A 24,374-nucleotide genomic window follows, 5' to 3' on the forward strand; every position below is an offset into this window, starting at 1 on the left:
ATTACTAAGTGCTGTATCAATGCTTCACCATTTGGATCTGAATGAAAAAGCCGATAAAATCCAAGAAGCTGTTTTGAAGACGATTGCAGAAGGCAAGTACCGAACTGGTGATCTAGGTGGCACATCAACAACCACAGAATTTACAAAAGCGATCATCGATCATCTTTGAGTATTAAAAAATGCTGCAAATTGCATATAAAGTTTGATTCCATTTTTCTTACACTAATTTTCGATTCATGTACTATTTGGAGTTGTGGGGAGGGAATTAGACCACAACAAGATTTTTTGTTTCGTGATTTCGGTAAGGGTATAAAGATAACTGCTAGAAAGTGAGGTTATGCAGTTGACATGCTTTTATTGGTTGGTTATTATTTGTAAGTTATGAATAAGCTTCATCACTTTGAGCTTGAGGTTTTCCTCAACTTTTCTTCCAACTGTTTTTCAGAAATTACTTTTGATGATAGTTGTCATCAGTTTACCAATTTATGTATTGCTTAGAGGTGCAAATGAGCTAAGCCGCTCGTGAGCTACTTGATCTTTGATCGATAAAAAGCTCGAAATGAGCCAAGTATATTTAGTTATCGAGCCTGAGCCTTAATGAAAGCTGTGTATTTTTAAGCTGACCTCTTTTGAACTTTTATGCATTAATTTCACACTATATAGCCGAGCTTTGGCTTGTTTAAGGTAGGTATCACACAGGCTTGAGCTGAGTTTAGTTAAGGTTTGCTTTTATCATAATATATAAAAAGAAGTTGAATATTATACGATTGATTTTATGAATTTATGTGCATGAGTTGATTATGTTATCGAAATGAGGCGTGATTAAGTTAAATCACAAAGCTTCATGAATTTATGTTTATGGTGTTATATTTGTCATGGTTATGGGGAAGGGGGCAAAGTGGTTAAAGAATTGGTTAGTCACGATAAATTGTACAAGAGTTTTACAAAGGTTTATTGGATTTTAATAATCCCTATTGACTAGTATTATCCGATAATAATCCCTATTCATTTTATCGCCACTAGCGGTCCCAAATTTAAAAAAGTTGGCCTCCAGTGGTCCACCATTAAAAAGGACTCAGCAGTGTTATACTTTTTTTTCGAATTTCAAACTAATGTTTTAGGGATTTTTATCGGAAAGAGGATACGAGTCGATTGATGTAAAATTAGCTTAAAACGATGATCCAAACAACTTGAGTTTTGTTAGTTGTAACTTCAAACACCCGAATTGAAGCATCGTTTCGTCGTTTTGGAGCACCGTTTCAAACAAAGTTTTACATCAATCGACTCATATCCTCCTTCCGATCAAAAGCCCTAAAACATTAGTTTGGAATTCGGAAAAAAGTGTAGCGTCATTAAGTCATTTTTAACGGTGGACCATTGGGGCCAACTTTTTTAAATTTGGGACTGCCAATGGTGATAAAATGAATAGGGATTATTATCGGCCAATACCAGTCAATAGGGATTATTAAAATCCAATAAACCTTTTACAAATATGTTTGCATTTTTCTTTAGGTTATGTGTAGTGGGTTGATCAAAAAGTGAAGCTATGTGTAGTGGGTTAAAAAGTGAAAAATGTTATGTCAAGTCACTGTCGTGCAGGCATGTGGGTTCTCATTAACTTTTCTATAAAAAAAACAAGTAATACTTTAAATGTTTTAATTAACAAGTAACAAAACAATTATTAGCCTTTTTTTTTAATAAAAGAAATGGATGGATGATTTTGATTGGTTGGAAAGTTGTGGGACCACTCAAAGAGCCCTCGAGCCCTGCCTTAACGCTCATAGGGGCTTATTTTTGCCCCCCCCCCCCCTTTGGCACCCTTGTGTAATGGGTTGGCTGTAACAAGTGAGGCGCACAACACTTGGTTGAAGAAATGTACTATGTGTTTTTTAGAATCGAAAAAAGTCAAGGTTTTCCATTGCGTAATAATTTTTAAGATAAGATTTAGGTGTTTAATGGAGTGATCATGTGTTGGCAGAGTTAAAGTTTGCCTCGAATGACAGAGTAAAAGCCACTTCAGGAGTGAGTTGGCCTACCATCGACAAGAAATTAGGCAACGAGACCCCAGATTATTTAAACTTCAAAAAAGACACTGAAGTACAAAGTTTTTGAGAATGTTTATGAAGATGACAGTTTTATAAACATGGTTTTCATAGCAAACGTTGAAAGGAAAGTTCTTGTTAAAGTTATATTACAGTTTTGTACTTTTGTGAAGTACTAAAGTGGCAAATGTTTTTCTCTTATGAATGCTTTCAAGTTGCTAAAAGTACATTACAGTTTTTGTAAAGTGCCAAATAGGTTTCTTTGATGAATGCTTGCATGTGTTATGTGGAATGTTTGTTTTGACAAGTTAAAGCTATAGAAAGTTTTAACTACAAATTTACCGGTACGTGTTTCGGGGCGAGTTACAGGAGCCAATAAACAAGACATCTGTTTAAAGAGATCTAACGAAAGGAGGAATTTTAGGGCATGCTGGGTATGATTTTTATTATTAAAAGTTGAATCAATGGTCAAAAAGATTTAAAGAGATCCTGAAGCCATTAAACAAAAGCTAAAACTGTCAAAAATGGTCAATTGTATTTCTTACAGATGAAATTACACCAATTTCATCAGTCATGGCTTTAAATTAGTACATATCTTCCTGAACCAAAAAACCAACTTTATCTGAGTTCATCTGACATCGTTTCTTGAGTTCCATTGACCCGACTGATATCATGCACCATTGTTGCAAGCTGATCAACATACAACAAATTAGTGTCGGTTTTTCATGTCTAATAACCATTCACCAATACTTAAACACCCTTTAAATCGAACCACACAATAAAACCGAATACATACAATATTTGACCCGCAAAATAAAATGAATAAATTCAACAAGCTGTTTAATCTGCTGTTCATAACGTGTTTCACAAGGACAAATAATAGGATACCATGATCTTTTATCTTAAAAAAAATAAAGAAACAAAATCTATAGGTTCAAATAAACTGAGATCACAGGGCTCTTTAATAACATGAACAAAGAAACGGGTCCCTATGGAACAAACACCAAGATTCCTAGAAGAAATATTGCTTCAAAACTCATCACACATCATCGTTGCAAGCTGATTAAACAAGGATATAATTCATAAATTGATCATCAGTTCATCATCCATAATATTTAAGTGAAGTGTAATAAGTTCAAAATCTTGAATAATCCGATCATGAACAGAATGTAAGCTTTTATCGACATAAAAGTGAACACGTCTATAACTGTGAGGCGATGTTTCAAAAGTTAATATTTCATTATTGATTACTGGTGGACCTAAATGTTCCCTATTCATAAAAAGCTTCACAATATCCATCTTTGCTTCTTGAGCTTCATCTAGTCTTGTCAACGCCTACAAATACGAAGCATGTGCCACTTTAACAAAGGAAGACACAACAGAAAGAAAATAAAAAGAAAAAGAAAAAAAATGAAAGTCTATTCGCGAGAACAAATATTTTACAATGGTGTAAAATATGGCATGGATATCCTAATAGATAGGGAAATCAAAACAAAATCGAATATAAAAATTGTACAAAGCACGGTCCAAAATGAAAAATCCAATCAGGCCAGGCTGGTATCAGCTTTGTGATCCTGTGCCCAAGCCTTTTTCCACCATTTTATCGTTGTCTTAAAATGATGCATTGATGTGAAATCAATTTAATTTCAAACATAAAAATTAAAAATGGTTTAAAACTATAACATCAAATGTAAAAAATAAACTTGAAGTTAAAACGCAAATCATAAAATTACCTTTTAGCAAAAAACTCAAATATAGCTTTTACGTAAAAACTTAAAAAAAAAATAAGGGGTTGTTCAGGACAAGTAGCAGGATTTATTTCAAAACTTTCCAATCCTAGTAGTTACTGGGTAAGAAGCGGCTATCTCGGGTTTTGGACCTAGAACCAGACGTGGGCTGGATCAGGCTTTTGGGCTTGACTCAAATTGAACTCAGAAAATAAACCAGGCTTCAAGAGGCAGAGCCCATTCTAGGTTTTTTCAGACAGGGCTTAGGCCTGGTCTCGAGACTAGGCTCATTTGTGCACAACTCTATTTCCTATGGTTTAATAAAGCCAGACATTTCCATTGTCTAAACTATACACATTATCGTCCTGTAATACTTACTCAAAACTCACGAGGAAAAGAATATCAAGAAGAGACCAATGACGCTTCGTTAGTATACATGATCACAATAATTATTAGTAAAAAGATTTGTGCAAATCAAAACATTTAAATTGAAGATCTATCAGAATGTTGTAACTTGTAATCCTAAAACATAGAAAGATAAGGGAGGCCTCCTAATATAAGATGGATGTGTGCTGGATTGTGCCTAATGGGCTGGACCTCATCCAGGCACAAGCCCAAGCCGGTCATATGTCATCAAGCACACATATGAATAGGGAACATTTAGGTCCATCAGTGCCCCTTGCGCCTTCAACAACTATTAATCCATCACATATCAAAGTTCTATATACATGCCTACTGGCACAAAATGCATACAAAGGAATCCATATTCAATATAGCACCGATCAATCCAAGAAATATTATTATTGGAACAAAAAAAATGTGAAAAACCAGAGAACCATGTGTTTTATGTGTAAAAAGTTCATAAAAATTTCATTTTTACACGTAAAAAACTCACGTTTACATAATTATTTTCGAAGCTTTTGCAGATAAACACATGTAGAAGCCATTTCAATAATAAAAAGGAATTACAAAAATGAGTTTTTTTTTTAAATTAAGACGTCTTCCACATGTGTTTATATGTAAAAACTATGCAAAAATGAATTTTTTACATCTTAACATGATTTCTTGTTTTGAGGTTTTTACATGTAAAACTCATGGTCCCCGGTTCTCCACTTTTTTGTGGTTCCCCAATGAACCTCCCTCATTGACACAGTAAACAACACAAATATCAAATTCTAAAAAATATTAATACACAATCATCATCACAATATCTACAAAAATGGGATTGAACTATTTATACCTTCAGGAAGCCAACCATAACCGTTTTTAGAAACCGTAAGCATGGAGGTCATCAAGGCAGATGCAGTAGCAGTGTGAAAAGGTTGCAGTGATTCCAAACAAGCACTCATTTCCACCGGACAACTGCAATGAACACATCAACAAATCAAAATTCCCAACATCAAATACATAAATACAAGAACGTAAACTTGGATCAAGTACGAAATCAATTCATATGGAACATACATTATGGTATTCGGTACACACTTTTCTCAAATTCAGCATTTCCTAGGGGTGCAAACGAGCTCGTTTAATTAACAAGCCCGGGCTTGAGCCTTGTGTACTTTTAAGTTTTACGACTTCTATGTAATGATTTCACACCTCATAGCTGAGTTCGAGCCGAGCTTTGGCTCGTTTAAAGTTTTCTCAAAACATATAAAATAATTAAAAACATATAAATGAGACAAGCCCTAGCTTAAAAAAAAGACTCATGAGCAGAACTCGGGCTTTAGAAAAAAGAGCTCAAAACAAGCTGAGCTCGACTCTCGTAAGTCAAAACAAGCCGATTTCAAGCCACTCTTTTATTCTCGGTATTTGGTACCGATTGAAAAAATGTATACTATTTTTTCGGCATTGGTAATTTCGGTACGGGATATATTAATAAATATATATATGTGAGACTGTTACCAGAATATTCGATTAGATAAAGAATTTCGACAAGGAATAGGAAACGGAGATCGACCGGCTTTGGATTGTGAAAAGCCACACGCGCTGCCGCGTTACGAACGGATGTTGATCGGAAAACGGATCGAGCCGCGGCAGCTGCAGTCGCCATTTTGGTGCGTATGTAATTGACTTTTTGACCTATAAAGTGGGAACTGGAAACGAGCAGGAGCGGCTCGCGAGATGCTTGAATTTGGATTGATAAAGCTTTTTCAAGCATAGAATAAAGTTCAATTTGCGTAAGTTTAGTTGTTAACGAGCCTTCTGTTTATTTAAGTTCTACCTTTTATTCTTTTAATAATTACATACTACACAATGGACCGAGCGTAGACTCGTATAAGATTTTTCTCAAATTATACAAAAAGTAATTAAAATAATATATATTATTAATTAATAAATATAAACAAGCCGACCCTGAGTTTGAAAAAAACTCACGAGCCAAGCTCAAGCTTTATAAACAAGCCAAGCTCGGGTCAACTTGTTTACAGTGACACACATAACATTGTAACTATAACATCAACACAATCCAAGATCCATTTATAATTAGTTGCAGTGGCGGATGTAGTGTATTAGGAGGCGTAGCCTCCGCTACCCCTCAACTTCTTGTTGGTAGAGTAAAAACAAAAACTTTTAGGTCGGTTTTGTGTTTCATTATCCCTGAAAAAAATAACGTTACCCCTATGCGTTTTAAGCCCAACCAATTTAAAAATTCAACCCAACTAAAGCCCAAACAAATGGGTAAAGCCCAAACCAATAAAACTCATTAACCTTTAAAATAATATATGTTACACTAAACAAAATTGTCGGTCCTCAATTAATCAAAAACTGCCACTGCCGTGACCAGACACCACTACGTTGCGGCAGGCTGCCCTCTGTCGGTCTGCCCATCTCCTCCTCCGATCACCTGACCAGGTGACCTCCACCGCTCCACGCTGCAGCCGAGAAGAGGTGGTTCACCGGTTCGAACCCTCTTTCATGGTTTGACCTATAGTTTCTCAATTTAGGTATTCTTAAACTTTTAACTAAAATTATAATTGTTTATATAAATTGTCAATATAGAACAATCGTAAGTTTGTTAAAATTATTCCCGGAAGTTGTTGAGGTACTTGCTTTTATTAAAGAAGATGGAGAGAGTGTGAAACAACGAACTAATGCGAAAAGTATTCTTAAGTATTTTAAGAGTCTTGATTTTGTGTTTTATGTACACTTGTTAGTCGATATTTTAGGCCTCACAAATGCTCTATGAAACATCTTCAAAAAAATTAAGACTTGTTAGAAGCGTCTAAGTTGAGCATTGAATAGTTTAAGACAACGCGGGTTCGACAAGATGTTGGCTAGAGTGACATTTTTTTGTGAAAAAAAACAAGATTAAGAAATGTTAAATATGATGGAGTGTTATGGTAATCAACGAAACCGAAAGAATATCATTACTAATCGACATCATTTTGAGGTTGAAGTTTTAATAACGTTTGGATATGCAAATTCAATAACTTGGAAATAGATTTAGTGAGGTCTTAACTGGTTTGATAGAAAATATGTCCGGTTTAAATCCTTTTGATTCATTTTCTAAGTTTGACACATCGAAAATAGTGGCATCTTCTGACATGTATCCGAATGACTTTAGTAACGAAGAAAGAGGGTGTATTTCATATGATCTTACGACCTTTTGTCACACTTTAAAGGAAGATGATAAATTTTCAAAATTGGGTGGAATGTGTGACCTTGCTCGTGTAGTGGTGGAAACCGGAAAACACGCCACTCTTCCTTTAGTTTATTGTATATTGAAACTAGTGTTGGTTTTACCAGTTGCAGCCGCAACCATTGAAAGATGTTTTTCTAAAATGAAGCTTATCAAGACGGATTTGCGCAACGAATGGGTGATGAGTATTTGAGCAATGTTTTAATTTGTGCGGTCGAAAGAGAAATGCTTGATAAATTAAAAGAAGAGGATGTGATGGCTCGATTTCAAGTTTTCAAAAACCGAAGGGGAGAAATATGTAGCCCATGTGTTTAAATTTATTTATCATCGTTTTTCTATTTTTGTTTAGTTTAAATTGTATGAAATACGGTTAAATTTTTTTTTTTTGAGCGTTACCCCTAACATTTGGTTCTAGATCCGCCACTGATTAGTTGAACCCTTTTTTTGTAAGCAATTAAACCTGATTAACACATTTACAACTTAAATATTATTGTTAGCTGGTTAAACATGCTTAAAAAGTGGATTAAATAGGGTTGTATTCAGGTTACATGATTACAAGTGTTTGTGGTTTAGGATTGATGCTTTTTGCATGAATAAAAATTAAATCTAATTAATACATTTACAACTTAATAGACGGGAGCCCGCGCGATGCGGCGGGTGTTTGAATACAGACTTTGGTAATCACGTAAAAATTTTGTATGTTCATGGTTCGGTTTAAAACTTTAAAATCGTTTAAACCGGCCATCGGTTAGGTTTCACAGTTAGTTTTTTCTTTAACTTTTGAATTTCAATTTGGCTTCACTTTTCGTCAACATCGTTACTAACGGTTTGTCTCACATGTTTAACATACAAATAGTTAAAACCGAGCTGTGAACAACCATACGTAACATGCTATTTTTTTTAACTGAAAAAAACTACAACAATATCATACTTAAATTAAAGAGAATAAAATTCTCGTTTTTATGGTGTAACTTTAAAAAAAAAAAATATTAACGTATGAAAAATTTATGGTCGTTTAAAAATCGTGGGGGTAAGTTGGTTTAAAATTAAAATAAAAAATAATATATAGTAAAAGATAGGGGACCAAATTTACAAGTATTATTTAATTTAAGAAAAGTCTAATATAAGGGTGAAAACTTATAAATATTTTCAAAGAATTAAAAATTCATGTGGGATTTTACGTTTGAAAGTCCATTTTGTTCATCTTCAACATGCTTTGTATGTGTTATCTAAATATAGACGAGTCTTATTCACAAGCAGCCTGCCCTTAAATTCTAACTTTCATATTATATAATATGACATGTAGCATAACCAGAACCAAAACGTAGGTTTTAATCCCTGATTCTTTGGCAACCGCATACATACGAGGTTCTTAATCACAAATCTTCTTCAATTATTTTCCTCTACGATGTTCTTAATCCCAATTTTCTGAAAGCCTAATAATTGATAGCTGATGGTTTCGTTTCAACGATTATTGACGGATATCATTGATAAACCCTAATTTTTCCAAGCAGATTAATTCGATCAGTCGCAGCGATTTTCATGATGGATATGCCACTTCAATTATCGAGCGACATAAGTTACAGATAAGCCATTTCATCTTATTTAGAGTTACAATCATAGATTTGCAGTTCTATCTTTTAGATTACTGTCACATACATTGAAAACTTTATTCAAATCTAAATTTGAATAACAATGAGTGATACGAATGACTTGGTTTAATTCGATTGATTAATGTTGCTATTTACAGATTCTGAGACAATAGAGAATCCTACTATATCCAGCTCCAAAATACTATTGCAGCAGTGATTTTGTTATACTATATGAACCCAAAGTTATGTCACTCTAATTAAGGTAAGCATTCATTTTCTTTGTAGTAGATCAGAGCTATGATTCACATTATCATATTGTATATGAACAAATCAGATTGAATAATGTTTAATGTAATTTATAACAAAGTTAGGATTTTTAATGTAATCCACACATTACCTGTTAAACCTAAGTTAAGTTTATTAGCAATATCACATATCATAATGCATTCCTTAAACAATATTTTAATGTTATATTACTTGTGAAGGCCATAAGAGCTTCTAAGAATGTCTTAAGAGACATTGAAGAATGACCCTAAACACGTGTCTATTTTTAAGAAGGTTTTGTAACTGACTATATTTTATTTAAATATGATTATATGTTTTCTGCAAACAAATTTGATTGGTCAAAGTTGCATTAAATTAAACTTCATACAATTGCAATACTATAAACTTTGTTTGACCTTTATCTATATGATTAAATATAAAAAAATACAATAGAAGTTTGCCATAATGTTTTTCTTAAATTATATTTTACTTGAATTTTTAGGTATAAAAAAGTGTCATAATTTTAAAATGTAAATATTTTTTATTCAAAGTATTTTATTAATTTGTATATATTTTTTAAGTATGATTTTTTCTCCTATAGGTATACGTGGATACATTGGTTAAGAAATCATATGATAACTCGTGCCAGTTGTTGAATATGATAACAACTCACTTGCGAGCTTCAAACAACCTAAAAGGTTAGGTGCATTCCGAAAACTTATTCAATTGGTTCATTAACAGATTATCAATATGAGAGATCTTCAAATAATCAGCTAATGCACAATAGATTATCAGAGATTTTAATAACAAGGTTTGCTTTCTACAAATCAAATTTCAAAATTTCCAACATTGCTGATAAATTTCTTCGTGTATAAATAAATCTTACAAACTGAACATTATTGCAGCTAGATCATTAAACGCTTCATGTTATCCAAGGATGTATTCCTTTTCATTTAACCATATCAGCAAGCAATTTGCTATATGTTTTTATCTCTAATGGGTGAAATGGGTAAAGTGGTATAAAATCACATTTTGATTTATAGGTCATTTGCCTAACAAGAATATTTTGGTCACAATTACAGATTCATTAAAATCTGCACGTGGCGGTAGAAATCTTCTTTCAAACGGGTCAAAAGTAATGCAGAATGCTTTCAAATTAAGTGAACGATAATTTGAGGATAATGAAATTGAACAAGGCTGGCTGGTTAGTGGTTGAAAATGGGTTAGATTGATCAATTCCCGTTTGAGTTGGTTTTGGGTTAAAGATTTCGATTACGGTTTTAAGTCTTGGTTTCATGTTAAAAATGGATTACGGGTTAAAATTGGAGCACAATGGGTCTAATTAGAAATCTGCAGGAAGTGCAGTTTATGAAGATCAATTCTAAAATCTAAAAGGGTTGAAGCCAGATTATTTGTGTCTAGGGGTATTTTGAAGATTTCTTAAAGGTTGATTTGAATTTAGAGGATTGAAGGTTTAGTTTTCTCTCCATATTATTAGGGTTGTTCAAATAGCTCTTTGCTTGAAGCTCGAACCTTGCTTGCTATCTTCATTGTAATAATATAGTTACAACAATAATGGTTATATAAGAAAATTAGGAAATAAGAGAAAATAAAGTTTATTTTGTGTACAATAAGCTGCATAGTACAGACAAACCAAATTGTATAAATTTGGATGGCTTTCTTTTTTTTTTTATTTAATTTATTTTTTTTATGCTTTTAGAATTTAGCAATATAAATAAAAAATATTGCATCATTCTCAGAGTACAAAATATTCATTCTTGTGCAGTCAAGCTATCAAATTCAATCTTGATTTTTGGAAGAACAAGGAATGACTTAGAAACAAAAACTTTAAAGTTTAACAGAGAAAAATTGGTAAAAATAATTAAAAACCTAAGCCGAACTTGGAAATATAAATTTATATAGCCGTCCCACAATGGTGAGACCGTGAGAACACTAAACTTGAGATTGTACCTCCTTTATAAAAGGCCAAGTAAAAAACTAACAAGTAATAACTTGCATTTTGGCCCTTTGGCTACAGTCAGTTCCTTATTGAGTCCTTTACCTAAGTTAATTTTCAAATATGGCTCTTTGGTTGTTGGTTAAATTGTGTTGAATCAAGCTAACCTGAGCTGGCTCGGTTTTAGTCAAGTCGTACTCAAATAATCGGCCGGTTAATAATTCAACCTCAAAGGTGAATTGGCTTAGTTCTATGCTCGGCCCTAATCTTTGCCAAGTAAGTTGTAAATCATGAATTATTTCTAGATACTTGAGATGGAAAAATGGGTGGGGTTCGGTTAACCACTACAAATGGTTTCAGTTAACACAAATCAGTTTTGTCCAAAAACTTGTCAAATTTTGTTACAAAGTTTTAGTCATTTTAATAATAGTTTGTTTTTTTAATTAAATAGTGTAGGACGGAAGGAGGTTTTTTGCATTAAAACTACAATTTAGATGAATGCTATTAGTTTTGAAAACCCGGACCGTATCTTAGTTCTCATTTACTTTGAATGTTGTATTTTAAGTGGAATAATACACTGAATTCTATGTGTAGTCACAAGATCTCACGTAAGTAGAATCCATCAAGATGGAATGTTGAACGTAGGATTAAGTACATATGAAATGCATTTTGAAGATATTGAAAAACGCCTAATGACGAATCTATGATCTTACACTTGGAATGTTAAGAGACTAGATGTATTTATCTAGATTGTTACAATAATTATTTCATTGTGTTGTGTTTCTTTTATTGAAGTCGATAATTTTTTTTACAGCAAGCAAATGAGCGATGCTATAGAGAAAATTAACAAGGGGTGAATTGAACTACGATAATTTCTTGGTCCACATTATCAACCGGTTTTTATTTATATATCCTAACTTTTAGTTGCGTATTATTTGATCCTTTATTTGATTATTTGCTTTTGTGAATCCATGTTAAACATAATTCATGAGGTTAAGTTTAGCTTTTTTGTACACAGACCCGTGTAATACACGGGTTTATAACCTAGTATTATATATATTATAGACATATTATTGTCAACCGCTTAAACATGCTTAAAAATGGATTAAATGAGTTGTATTCGGGTGATTATAAATGCTGGTGGTTTAGGGTTAATGTTTTTGACACAAATAAAATATGTCATTTTCGGTTTAAACTCTAGATTGAGAACTGGATGAAGATTAATGACTTTGTTTGGTATTCTTGTGTAACTTTAATTTTACAATATAAAAATTGATGTAACTTGGTGGTAGGTGGCATATCTAGTTGCTAATCCTTTTTTTTTAATGAAATACCGTCTGTTTAAAGAAAAAGGAACGCTAGATATATACTCTCTAACAGTGAGAACAACTCAAGAAAGCAAAGTAATAAAGTTTTAAAGAAATACTGAAAGTACCCTTCAATTACTAATTACTCGTATGTAACGATGTCACGATCGGTCTGGTGGACGGGGACCAGGCATCAAACCTGTCTAGTATCATCTCATGATTCATATATTAAGGGCTTCATATTTTAGTTAAGTCTTAATATTATATTAAAATTACACATTCACACCAAAATATAAAGCAGTTTCATTTAAAATCCCTGTAACTGTATATAATCCACAGAAGTTGATGCATACCTGAATAGTTCCAACTACTAGATTTGGACACTAGCATTAGACACACACAATAACTAGGGCCATTGCCATTATTATATCTGTCAAATGACACGATCGGTCACTGTTTGATTCTGCTTCTACGCAGGGCACTGTTTGTCAACTGTTTGCGTAGTTGACAGAGTAGGCAACGGCTCAAGAGACGACGGTTCACCAGAGTTGATTCGGTTATGGAGTGATGGAAACAATGACGGGTTTGACCTTAGATGAGGGGCAGGAAACCGTTCTCGTTCTGGCCTGGCTAAGGTGGTGGGACCGCTGGTCAAACATGGGTTCCTAGGCTGAATTGGCGCAGTTGCAGGGATTGTAAGAACATTTAAAGCGCTAGTTTCTGTAAACAATAGAAACAAAACAATAATCACATGATGTTCTTGAAAGCAAATTAAGTTATCTTGAAATTTAAGTTAGATGCCTTTCTGTGCTCTCTTCAAAGTAGGAATGGCCTGCAAATTTTGTGCCAAAATCTCTGCAAGGAGTTTATTGGCATTAACAAGCTGCTGATAGTTTTCAAGAAGGATATCTTCATTTTTTGAACGCGTCTTCGAGTCATGAATCAATCCGTCGTACCTCTTTTGGACCTCTGAAATCTCCTTTTCGCATTCAGCAAGAAGCTTCGATTCCTGTATATAAACATCTTATAATCCATCAATCTTATAAAACAAAAATACTAGAGATGACGTGTCATAACCATACTCATTCTGATTTATAATCTTCATTCTCCTAATCCATGGTAACCATGGGTCATGGGTATAGTTGTTATGACCCATTAAAACTAACCGGATATTTCATTCTAAAATTTTATTTATTATTAGTTATCATAATCCGTTGATTGAGGAGAAAAGAACCAACTTTATATATTTAAAAAAGGAAAACTAGAAATAATATTTGAAAATTAATAATTGATTTGGTTTCCATGCAAATATGCATCTCACGTCAAAGAGTAAAATATCTCAATTTTCTTTTCTTTGTTTTTTTTAACGAGAAATAATATTATTTTAAATAACGGACTTGATTTTATTATTTGAAAATACTTGTGTATTACACGGGTTCAAAAGCTAGTTGATAATAATATAACTAAAAGAAAACAAAAACCTTTTCTTGATGTGATTTCGTGATTCGCTCTCGCTCCTTACAAATTCGTTCAACTTCTTTTTCAAGAGTATGAGGTGGCGGTTGGTCAGGTTGACTTTGCAGACCTCCATTTGTTCCAACTTTTTCAAGAGTATGCAGCGGCGGTTGTTCAGGTTGACTTTGCTGACCTCCAGTTGTTCCAACTTTTTCAAGAGTATGCGGTGGCGGTTGTTCAGGTTGACTTTGCTGACCTCCAGTTGTTCCAACTTTTTCAAGAGTATGCGGTGGCGGTTGTTCAGGTTGACTTTGCTGACCTCCAGTTGTTCCAACTTTTTCAAGAGTATGCGGTGGCGGTTGTTCAGGTTGACTTTTCTGACCTCCATTTGTTCCAACTTTTTCAAGAGTATGAGGTGGCGGTTGTTCGGGTTGACTTTGCTGACCCCCATTTGTTCCAACTTCTTTTTCAAGAGTATGTGATGGCGGTTGTTTGGGTTGACTTTGTTGACCTCCATTTGTTCCAGGGTTCAAAGCAATTGAATCAGAAATACTTGCAGGCGTTGCATTCTCACATGCTTGATGAAATAACAATAATATGATCAAAAACATATGGCATTAAGGTTAGTTAATAATATAACTGTCATACCTGCCCATTTTATTCCGATATTCTTGACGTACTTTCTTTTACTCCTCTGCTTTGATCTTACAAAAGGGGGAGTAGTTGCAGCATTTTCACCTTCAACACAGTTTCGGTTTGGCTTTCGAACTCTCCGAGATAACTTTTTAAGAAACTTTTCCGGTCCAGTTTGACTTTCTCTGACCAAATTACTCCAAAAATCAGAAGGCGAGTTAGCAACCAAGTATTCAACAACAGCAGCACTTTCCTTTGTGTGAGATTCCGTTTCACCAAATAACTTGATACACTCAGAGTAAGCTCCATTTTGCATCTGTGCATTTGATATGATAGAGTGGTCTGTGGGGCCCGGTTTGACACTTGTGTTCCTCAACAGGGATGACAGCTCGTGAAGCAAATCGTCTAAAAACGACTGAGGTCCGGAGTCAGTGCTATTTTGGACCTTACGGAATAAGTAGGGTGCGCCCCATGCTAACAGCTGGTGGCAAACACTCGAGCTAATATAACTGTCAACAACTGTACCTTCCTTAGAAAGAATCAACGCTTTCTCTTCAACCGTGAATGCCGAATACAACCGGAAAACGTTTATCCGCTCACAAGGTGAATCAATGGTGATCTTCTTAAGGGCATTTATGTCATTTGACGGGTTACGGTCACTGTTGAATATTATCACCACATCCACACGCGAAAGTCTAATGCTGGAATGACAAGCACGATAATCGCATAAACAAACGAACCGTTCACTGTCTGCATTGTTGAACGCTTCTAATGATTTTTTGTTGTTCCTGGGTATATATGCATATGAATTCTCCCCAAATCTTTGATGAACAAGGTCATCCAAAATATGTCCGGTTGATATCTTTTCAGAACTAACCGCCGACTGTCAATCAACAAAAACAATGCTTTAAATAAATAAAGTGATGTAGACTGTAGAGTGTATATATAACAAAAAAGCAAGTTGATGAATTTAGTAACCTGAAACAGAACAAGTGCTTTCAAACCGCATTGTTTAATCTCTAACAGGAGCTTGTCAAAAACACGCAGTTTGCCACTGACATTGATATCAGCAGCCAACGGATCATCAGTCAAAGAAGCTTCTTTGGCAGAATTACGCAAAGTAGGGTCCGCAAGATACGGGTGATCACAACACTGCAAAAATAAATAATCAAATTAATATGTATCTACCAAACAGATTATGGAAAACCAGAAACACAGAAAGTTTAAACCTTTTGGATCTGTGTGATAATATCATTGAGTGAAGATTTTCTTGGTAATGAAGAGAGTGTGTCTGAATTTGAAGTGAGAATTGCACAATATTGTTCGATCTGCATAGACGAAAGATGAGCCGGGACCCAGTACTCACTGAACTTGCACTCGCTGCTACCTGTCGGGTATGTAATTAACGGCTATCAGTAAATTACATTAGTTACTTTAATGTAGATATATGCAAGAACAGATTACACACCAGATTCGATCTTGTCATTTATAGCAGACTGATCTCCAGAGCATAATCTACAAACAAACAGCTTTATAAATCATAAATAATAAAGACTAATGCATGCAGATTTAATATCATGAAGAAATATGTCATTAAATAAATCACCTCAGTTTTCGTCTTTTCTTAGGTATAAGCGGCTTGTCAGGCTCATAACCATCCCGACCATGATTATGTATTCCGGTCGAGATCTCATCAGCTAACTCATTGTTGCCTGTTGCGTGTGTAATTAATGATTCTCAGTAAATATACAAATATATTAGGTGGAAATGTACCAAATGACCATTAATCACGAATCCAAAAAAATAAACTATTTTATTGTAAATCTAAAGAAACAGAATACACACCAGATTGGATCTTGTCTTTAGTAGCAGGCTGATCTTCACATCCTTGTTCAGAACATAATCTACAAACAAGCAACTTAATAAATCTTGAATCATGAAAGATTAACGTATGAAGAAATATGTCATTTAACTAAATTACCTCTGTTTTTTATGCGAACAAGATTCAGCAGCAGGTGTTTTACTCTTGGCATTCGCGTTTTTAAACAACATTTTATAAGAATGTGCATTTCGTTTCTTCATTTTCAAACTTTCTTTCTCCAAATTCATGATATCAGTATCCTCGTGTTCTTGAGGCGTGGGTCATTATCCACTCTTTTCCATCTTAGTATTTTTAAGAATCAAATCTGCATAAGTAAAACAAGCATGATCATCTTCAAACTCGGCTGAATATCAACAATGTTTTATGATCATAATATAATTAATACTGCCCGTGTTAATCAGGGATTGCATTACACCTCACAAACTATCCTAGGTTTCTTTCTACGCATAAGCACTAAATTAACACATACACACAAAAGTTGAAAAAAACAGCGGTATTTTTGTAATTCACCATCAAGTCATCTTCAACTTCCACAAATAACTAGGGTCGTAAATGAACCAAACTGAACAAACCCTTATTCATGTTCATCCATTAAACTTTTAACAGACAAGTGAACAGTTCACGAATAGACCGTGTTGTTCATCAAGGAAATTAACTTGCTTGTGAATAGTTCACGAGCACAAATGAACATAAACAATGTTTTATTAGATTTGGCTAACCAGGAATGGTCAGTGTCAATATTGCGGTCTGTTTCTTAACATTCTCGTATTCATATCATACATTAACTTTACATGTAAACTAATCACATAAGATTCGTATAAACTTTTCCTTTACAATTAATAATTTCGCGTAAATCTATATGATCGGATTACAAAAGCCATTAAACACCTTTAACGAACAAACATAAACAAACGAACACATTATTGAACGTTCACGAGTTCGTCTTCGCTCATTTAGTTAAACGAAACTAACTCCCGGCCGAATGTCGATATCACAATCAGAAACCCTAACTTACATTCTACACATTTTCAAATATTATCACAATTTAGCCTAAAAAATTAACAACACATATATAAAATTAAGAAGAAATTAAAATCAAGTTGGAATCAATACCCAATTCTCGTTGTTTGTCAGTGATACGATTACAATCGAAATCAGGGCTCGATCAACAACAAACAGAGCAAATTAAAGTTTACAAATGCATGGTGTAAAATCGACTGCTGCAACACTCACTGATATCAAATTTTGATGGAAATGATGGATGCTTCTGGTGGTTTTTAGGGTTTTTAAGTTGGATTGATTCTTTGCTTTGTGAAATATCATTATTATGCCATTTTTGAAGTATCATAATTTGCTTTGTGTTTTCATGTAACCATTAATGGCAAAAGTATGAATGCACAGAACAATGAACAACTTTTGATGTGTGGTTTACTCACATGCAAATTGTGAAATATATATATCAAAATCAACTTTGTCTTTTTAGCTTTATTGAGTTTGAACTCGCGTCTGGTATGTAAAGCCCGATTAGTCTCGTTAAGTTTTATTGAGTCTTTGTGTGTATTTTAAGTTTTTTTTTTCTCTTTTAAACTTTTATAGATTAATTTCTTCATTGCGTAACCGAGCTCGAGCTGAGATTTAGCTCGTTTAACGTAATATATGAGCTCGAGCCGAGTAAAGTTTTTTTTTTTTTTTTTTTTTCAAAATATATAAAAATAATTAATAAATAATAAGCTTGATACGAGCTTGGGTTTTAGAAAAAAATAAAAATACTTAAAACGAGCTGAACTCAAACCCGAGATCTCATAAGTCAATATGAGCCAAACTTTAGTTTAGTCAAAATCGGACTCAGTTTGATTACACCCCAGTATAGAAAAGTATATCTATAACATTTTGAATTATCTACCGTATTAAATCATGATTGGCCCCCCTTTTTTTGTCTTTTAGTGTTTATTGAATTTATAGTTATACTCCTGTAGTCCTATGTAGATCTTAATTACATTTTTAATTTTTGAACTTTAATATATTTATATCCGGCGCATGAATTTTTATATAATTTTTCTTAATCATTTATGTTTGTCCATAAACTGTAAACATTCTTATGTTTTTAATTCTGAACTTTAAAAGAGTTATCATCTGACCTTTAAAGTTTAGTGAAGTTCTTTTTTTTTTTTGCAAAGATATTTTTTATACATTTAAATCTTTTTTATAAATTCATTTTATGTTTAGCTTATATTAATTACAACTAAGTTTTACTTTAGATATGTTTACCTGACAGCATATTTTGCTTATTTTTACTATTGTTTATATTAAAGTGCGCATGATTTATATTGAATCCAACCCCGCCATGAAACGTGAGCTTCAAGTTCTAGCAATAAAATTAATGTAGATTTCGTAACTAATATGTGGTGGTGGTGGTGATGGACTGTGATGGTGGTGGATGGTGGACAGTGTTGGTGGCGGATGGTAGGTGGTGGTGGTGGTGGGTGTTGGTGGCGGATGGTGGGTGGTGGTAGTGGACGATGGTTGTGGCCGACGGGTGGGTGGTGGTGGTGGGTGGTGGACGGTGTTGGTGGCTGATGGTAGGTGGTGGTGGTGGGTGGTGGTGGCGGACGGTGGGTGGTGGTAGTGGACGATGGTTGTGGCCGACGGGTGGGTGGTGGTGATGGACGGTGGTGGTGGGTGGTGGATGGTGGTGGTAGTGGACGGTGGGTGGTGGGGGTGATGGACGGTGGCGGTGGCGGACGGTGGGTGGTGGCGGTGATGGACAAAAGGTTTTGGGGAAAACTTATATTTTGGGGAAATATGTAATTTCAAAAGGTTAGGACGGGAAAATATGTTAAAATCTCTAAAAAAACAAACAGTCTTCAGGAGCTTATGTCTGCGCGCCTGCAGACATAAGTCTCCTACGGAGATTTTAAGTAAAAACAAACACCACCTAATTAATTACTTACGATATTTTTGAATAGTTCTCAAGAAAATGTTGCCCTATTTCCCGTTAATTATTTTATGTAATTAGTTATAAAGAATTTTAAGTTTTACTAAACTCAATTATAGATTCAGTTAATTTGCGAATAAAAGTATATGTTAAGAAAAGTTAGTGGTCCCAATTTTACATATAGAGTGAACTAGTGAGATTCACGCGCTAAGTGTGTGGGAATTCGGTCGGTATCACTTTGATACGCCATAGTACCGGTACTCGATATAACAACCAAAAAGAAAAGGTATATTAGTTTTTAATGGTCCCGGCTATTGTCTTTTGGTCACTGCTGGTCCCAACTAATGAATTGGTTACTGATGGTCCCAACTTTTAAAGTATTTATTCATAACGGTCCGCGACTAACAGAATCCTAACGTCGTTAGTTTCATGTCACCGGAAAACGGTTTTGGCCGGAAAACTCAATTTTTTTCCCCGAAAAAACTCAACATTTTCGTCCCAAACATCTTGGTAACTTCGTATCGGACCTTTAGGAACCTTTTTCTAGTAAAACCCTTAATTATTGAGGTCGCCGGAAACCCTAGAACCATCGTCGGAATCGGTTGATGGTGCTCAAGTGGTGGTAGTTGGTTAGCGGTGAGTCAATTGACGGTGGGTGCGGTGTTCATGTGGTGTTTTTCAGTAACAAATTTGAATTTTCCAACCAAAAACGTTTTCCCGGTGACCCGAAACTAACGGTGTTAGGATTATGTTAGTCGCGGACTGTTAGGAACAAATATTTTAAAAGTTGGAACCATCAGTAGTCAATTCATTAGTTGGGACAAACAATGACCAGAAGACAATAATTAGGATTATTAAAAACCAATATACCAAAAAAAGGCCAAATATCCAAAAGGATTTACATTAAACGAAACCATCAAAATGAATACACGTACATATACATATTATAATACTTAAACTTGGGAAGCCAAACAAAGAGAATTATATTATTATATATAATTAGAGAAGGTTGGTGTCGCAAGACCGTAATTGGTCCACGTGGCGGTATAAATTTCTGACACATCATTAAAAAATTTCTTTTTGTTTTTGTTTTTTTTTTTCAATTTTAGTTCCAATATTGTAAAAAACGTAACCGAAACAAACCCAATTCGGATCGACTCTCCCCCGTAATGCCCAAGTTTTGTTGTTTTTTTTGTTCTACAACCGTAACGAATATCATTGGTCCATGTGGGCGGCACCAACTTGTGACGCATCATACAATACTTTGATTATTTTTTAGTTTAGTATCGTACTGAGCGTAACCGAAACCGACCCAATTCGCGTCTACTCGTCGCCATAACGGCCCGACACCGACCAATGTTTTGTTTTGTTTTTAGTTCCTGTGTCGTAACGAACGTAACCGAAATTGACCTAATTCACGTCTACTTGCTGTAGTAACGCCCGAATTTTACCAACCCAATAAACATCGTTTTAAATGAGTTACTTTTTTGGTATAATAAGTTACGCGAGTATTCTAGACGTATGCTAATTTAATCTTTAGGTTTAGTGTCAGCTACATAATGAAGCTAACCGATACCAACCAAATTTGTGTTTCTTTGATCATAAGTTATATTTGTTTTTTCTTACTATATTAATTTCTTATATTGTAAGTTATATCATTGTCATTACTGTTTTCTATGTTGACAGATTAATGCTTTCAGTTTAGTGCCAACATCTTAATGAACTTTTACCAACCAAATACATGTTAATGTGCCGTCACTATCATAACAAACTTTTACCTACCGAATGTACATTATGTACCGCCGCATTGCGGCGGGTACAAACCTAGTTTTAGATAAACATATTTGAATCCATGCTTCGATTTGAAGTTGGCCTTTAAGCGAACCAAACAACTTGGCTTAATAAGATGCAACTCTATGAATTATGAATATAACACCATGTTCAAAACTGTATAAAACATTCTATGTTAAAATTATAAAGAGAAAATGATTGACCTGTTCAATTTTGATGAGAACTTTTGTTGAATTTCGATAAAAAAAAGCACATCGTAATGAAATGTTTGAAATTTTACAAATAATTATAGCATATTATTAGAATAATGAAAGGGTAAACAATGCAGCTGCTTTGACAACATATACGTTTGTGATTCGAACATTTATACATAATATTCACAACTCAGTTTTAAGTGAAATTTATATTAGGGTGTAGATAAAAAATAAGCACGCCATAACGATATACTTGGAATTTTATAAAACATCGTATTTTAAAAGTTATAAGTAAAGACAAAATAAATATTCAAACGCTATTATAATTGTAAAATATAAAATAATACGTTTGTGTTTCATTCACTTGTACATAATATCCGCGGCTCAGCTTTAACTTTTGAGTAAAATTTGTATCACGATGCAGATAAAAAGAAGCACGACACAAATGCATGGTCGGAATTCTATAAAATATTGTATTTTAGAAGTTGTAACAAGAAAACAGAATATATAATCAAATTATACCCTATTTAAAATTTTTAATGTTATTCATTAGGTAAAATAATCAAATAAGAAATAAAAAAAGCACTATATAACACAAACCCTAAACAATCAAACATATTCTCCATCTCTTCCTCATTCTTAGCCGCCGCCACCACCACATTCTCCATCTTTCTCAACCTCCATTCTCTTCATCTTCAACCATTATCATCAACCCAACCACCTTCTTTCATAAAACATTTATCATCTTCACCATCTTTAGAACCAAAAAAGGGGGGAAATATAGAAGGTGGCTCATCACCAGCGTGAGAAAAGGTAGGGGCGGTGTTTCGCGAAGATCACAAAGTGACGGTGTGGCCACATGGGGGAGTGAGCCGCACCAACTGGCATGTTGGCAGATATACGTGTCTCCTTGTCGTGAGGTTACTATAAGCTTCTCTTTCCACTCATTTTATTAAATTATTGCCACATTTTTTCAAGTTGTAGTTCTCGGTCTCCCTAGTTGTGGAAAATCAACCACTATTAAGAGTTTAATAGGCGATGTGTCGAATGCAAGTTATCAGTTTAAGCCTTCATTCAAAAGGCTTAACACCGTCATAAAGAAATTTTATGTGATTGAGTTGGGTGGTGATGTGCAAAATGTCATATGTGGAGTATCGGTGCCTCGGTGGTGAATCGGGAGATACTCATTATAGAAGGTTCATATGTCAACACTACATATCTTATATATCTTATGGAAAACATTCATGAACAAGCATCGTGCCCTATGGCATTAGGGGTTAGGCGCTTTATATGTTGTTTTTTCTAAGCCAAAAGTTATAGCTAAAAGGAAAATTAATATAATTTTTTAAATGAATTGTAAGTGTTAATATGGGAGAACAATGAATAAAAACTTTTTGGGTTAGGCGCTTTATATGTTGTTTTTTCTAAGCCAAAAGTTATAGCTAAAAGGAAAATTAATATAAATTTTTAAATAAACTGTAAGTGTTAATATAGGAGAACAATGAATAAAAACTTTTTGGGTTAAACGGGTCTTGTATGACAGCATTGGAGAGCCAGAATATATGCTAGAAAACATCAAAAATCGAATGGTATGACGCATCAACACTTGTTAAGAAACTTGATAGGATGAGTCAGTTTCATAAAGATGAGAGTCATTTAAGATTTGTTCTCGAGATGATTACTGAGGAGGATTGTGAGTATGGATTTATCTATGGCCGGGTTCACTCCGGTAGTTTGATTCTTGGTTCTGGTTTGAGTTTCTGCTCGAGTGGTTGGTCAAATACTTTGGAAAATATTAAAGTTGACAATAACTTGGTTGACACACAAATTTGAAGCAGTTGTGACAAATGTGCTTTGCAAATTTAACCGGAAGACCAGGAAAACAATAACAAATCAAGGCGAGCCACTAAGAGCGGGTGAATATGGGCTTGTCGTTTTGGCTGTGTACACTCCAGCCGTAGTTGAGAGTGTGTTTGAACGCCCGTCGATGGGGCGGGTGGTGCTACATGATGTGAAAGAAAACCGAATGGTTAGAGTTGGTGTCGTAACTGATGTCGAGAAGAACACTTGTAAGACATCACCTGAGTGTGCAAAAGAGTTTAAGAAAGCAGCGAATGAAGGACGCTGGGAAGATGTAGAGGTTTTGCCATGGGGAGCAACAGCCCCTCTAAGGATGGTAGCAACCGTGCCTGCGGCTGGGGGTTCAGGGCCGTTGAAGGAGGATCTGCAGCCAAGAAATCCAAGACATCTCACAACAGGAAAAAGAGTAGTAAAAAAAAAGAAGAGAGCTTGAGGTATGATGAGTATAGTGTGAATATACTTGAAGGTTTTGGGAAGTGTGAAACATTATATTAGTGGATGCTTAAATAAGTGGATCTTTACATTTTTAACAAAGTTCTCTTTGGAATGACATTTATGGATTATATAATCCATAAATACATATTTTTATTTATTGAAAAATAATAAATTTGATATAAATGCAAAGTAATAAATTTGAATGGCATGACCAAGGTGGAAAAGAGAGTTGGATAGTTGGGGAGTGTAACAACACCATTTATTATTGAATACTAGTTTGAGCCCGTGTTATACGTAGGGGTGTTCAAAAAGTCCGAACCCGATTAACCCGACTCAAACCCGACTAAGCTAATTAGGGTCGGGTTAAATAGGGTAAAAAATTATTAATTGGGTTATTCGGGTTAACCCGATTAACCTGGATAGTTTAGGGTCGGGTTTCGGGTTCATTTTAGAAAAATAGTCGGGTTTCGGGTTGACCCGAATAACCTGATTTCCTATACATGTATTGGTTAAATCTATAAAGTTAAAACCTACAACTTTCCAACTCTCAACTACTAGTTATTTGCATAACAGACAACAATATAACCAACTAATTCTACTTTTGTTAAAATGCTAATGATTAGATTACTATCTTTGTTACACCTTCGTGATTGTTTGACA

The 24,374-nt window shown here is 34.4% G+C and overlaps 1 protein-coding gene and 1 pseudogene across 1 annotated transcript; both read right to left on the reverse strand.

Annotated features, from left to right (window-relative positions):
• Positions 1-3,032: 3,032 nt before the first annotated feature.
• LOC143574228 (protein NUCLEAR FUSION DEFECTIVE 6, mitochondrial-like) lies at positions 3,033-5,827 on the reverse strand (annotated as a pseudogene).
• Positions 5,828-12,998: 7,171 nt separating this feature from the next.
• Positions 12,999-16,726, reverse strand: LOC143574216 (uncharacterized). Its single transcript, XM_077058889.1, has 8 exons — positions 16,599-16,726; positions 16,086-16,132; positions 15,847-16,004; positions 15,596-15,769; positions 14,633-15,500; positions 14,011-14,561; positions 13,331-13,538; positions 12,999-13,249 (listed from the first exon to the last, which is right to left on the reverse strand). Exons 1-8 carry the CDS (start codon positions 16,724-16,726, stop codon positions 12,999-13,001), a joined length of 2,385 nt encoding a protein of 794 aa, XP_076915004.1.
• Between the last annotated feature and the right edge of the window lie 7,648 nt (positions 16,727-24,374).

The sequence above is a fragment of the Bidens hawaiensis genome, unplaced genomic scaffold, assembly GCF_021521415.1.
Source record: "Bidens hawaiensis isolate Kalapana, Puna unplaced genomic scaffold, B.hawaiensis_p1.1 tig00026862_1, whole genome shotgun sequence".
Taxonomy (NCBI): Eukaryota; Viridiplantae; Streptophyta; class Magnoliopsida; order Asterales; family Asteraceae; genus Bidens; species Bidens hawaiensis.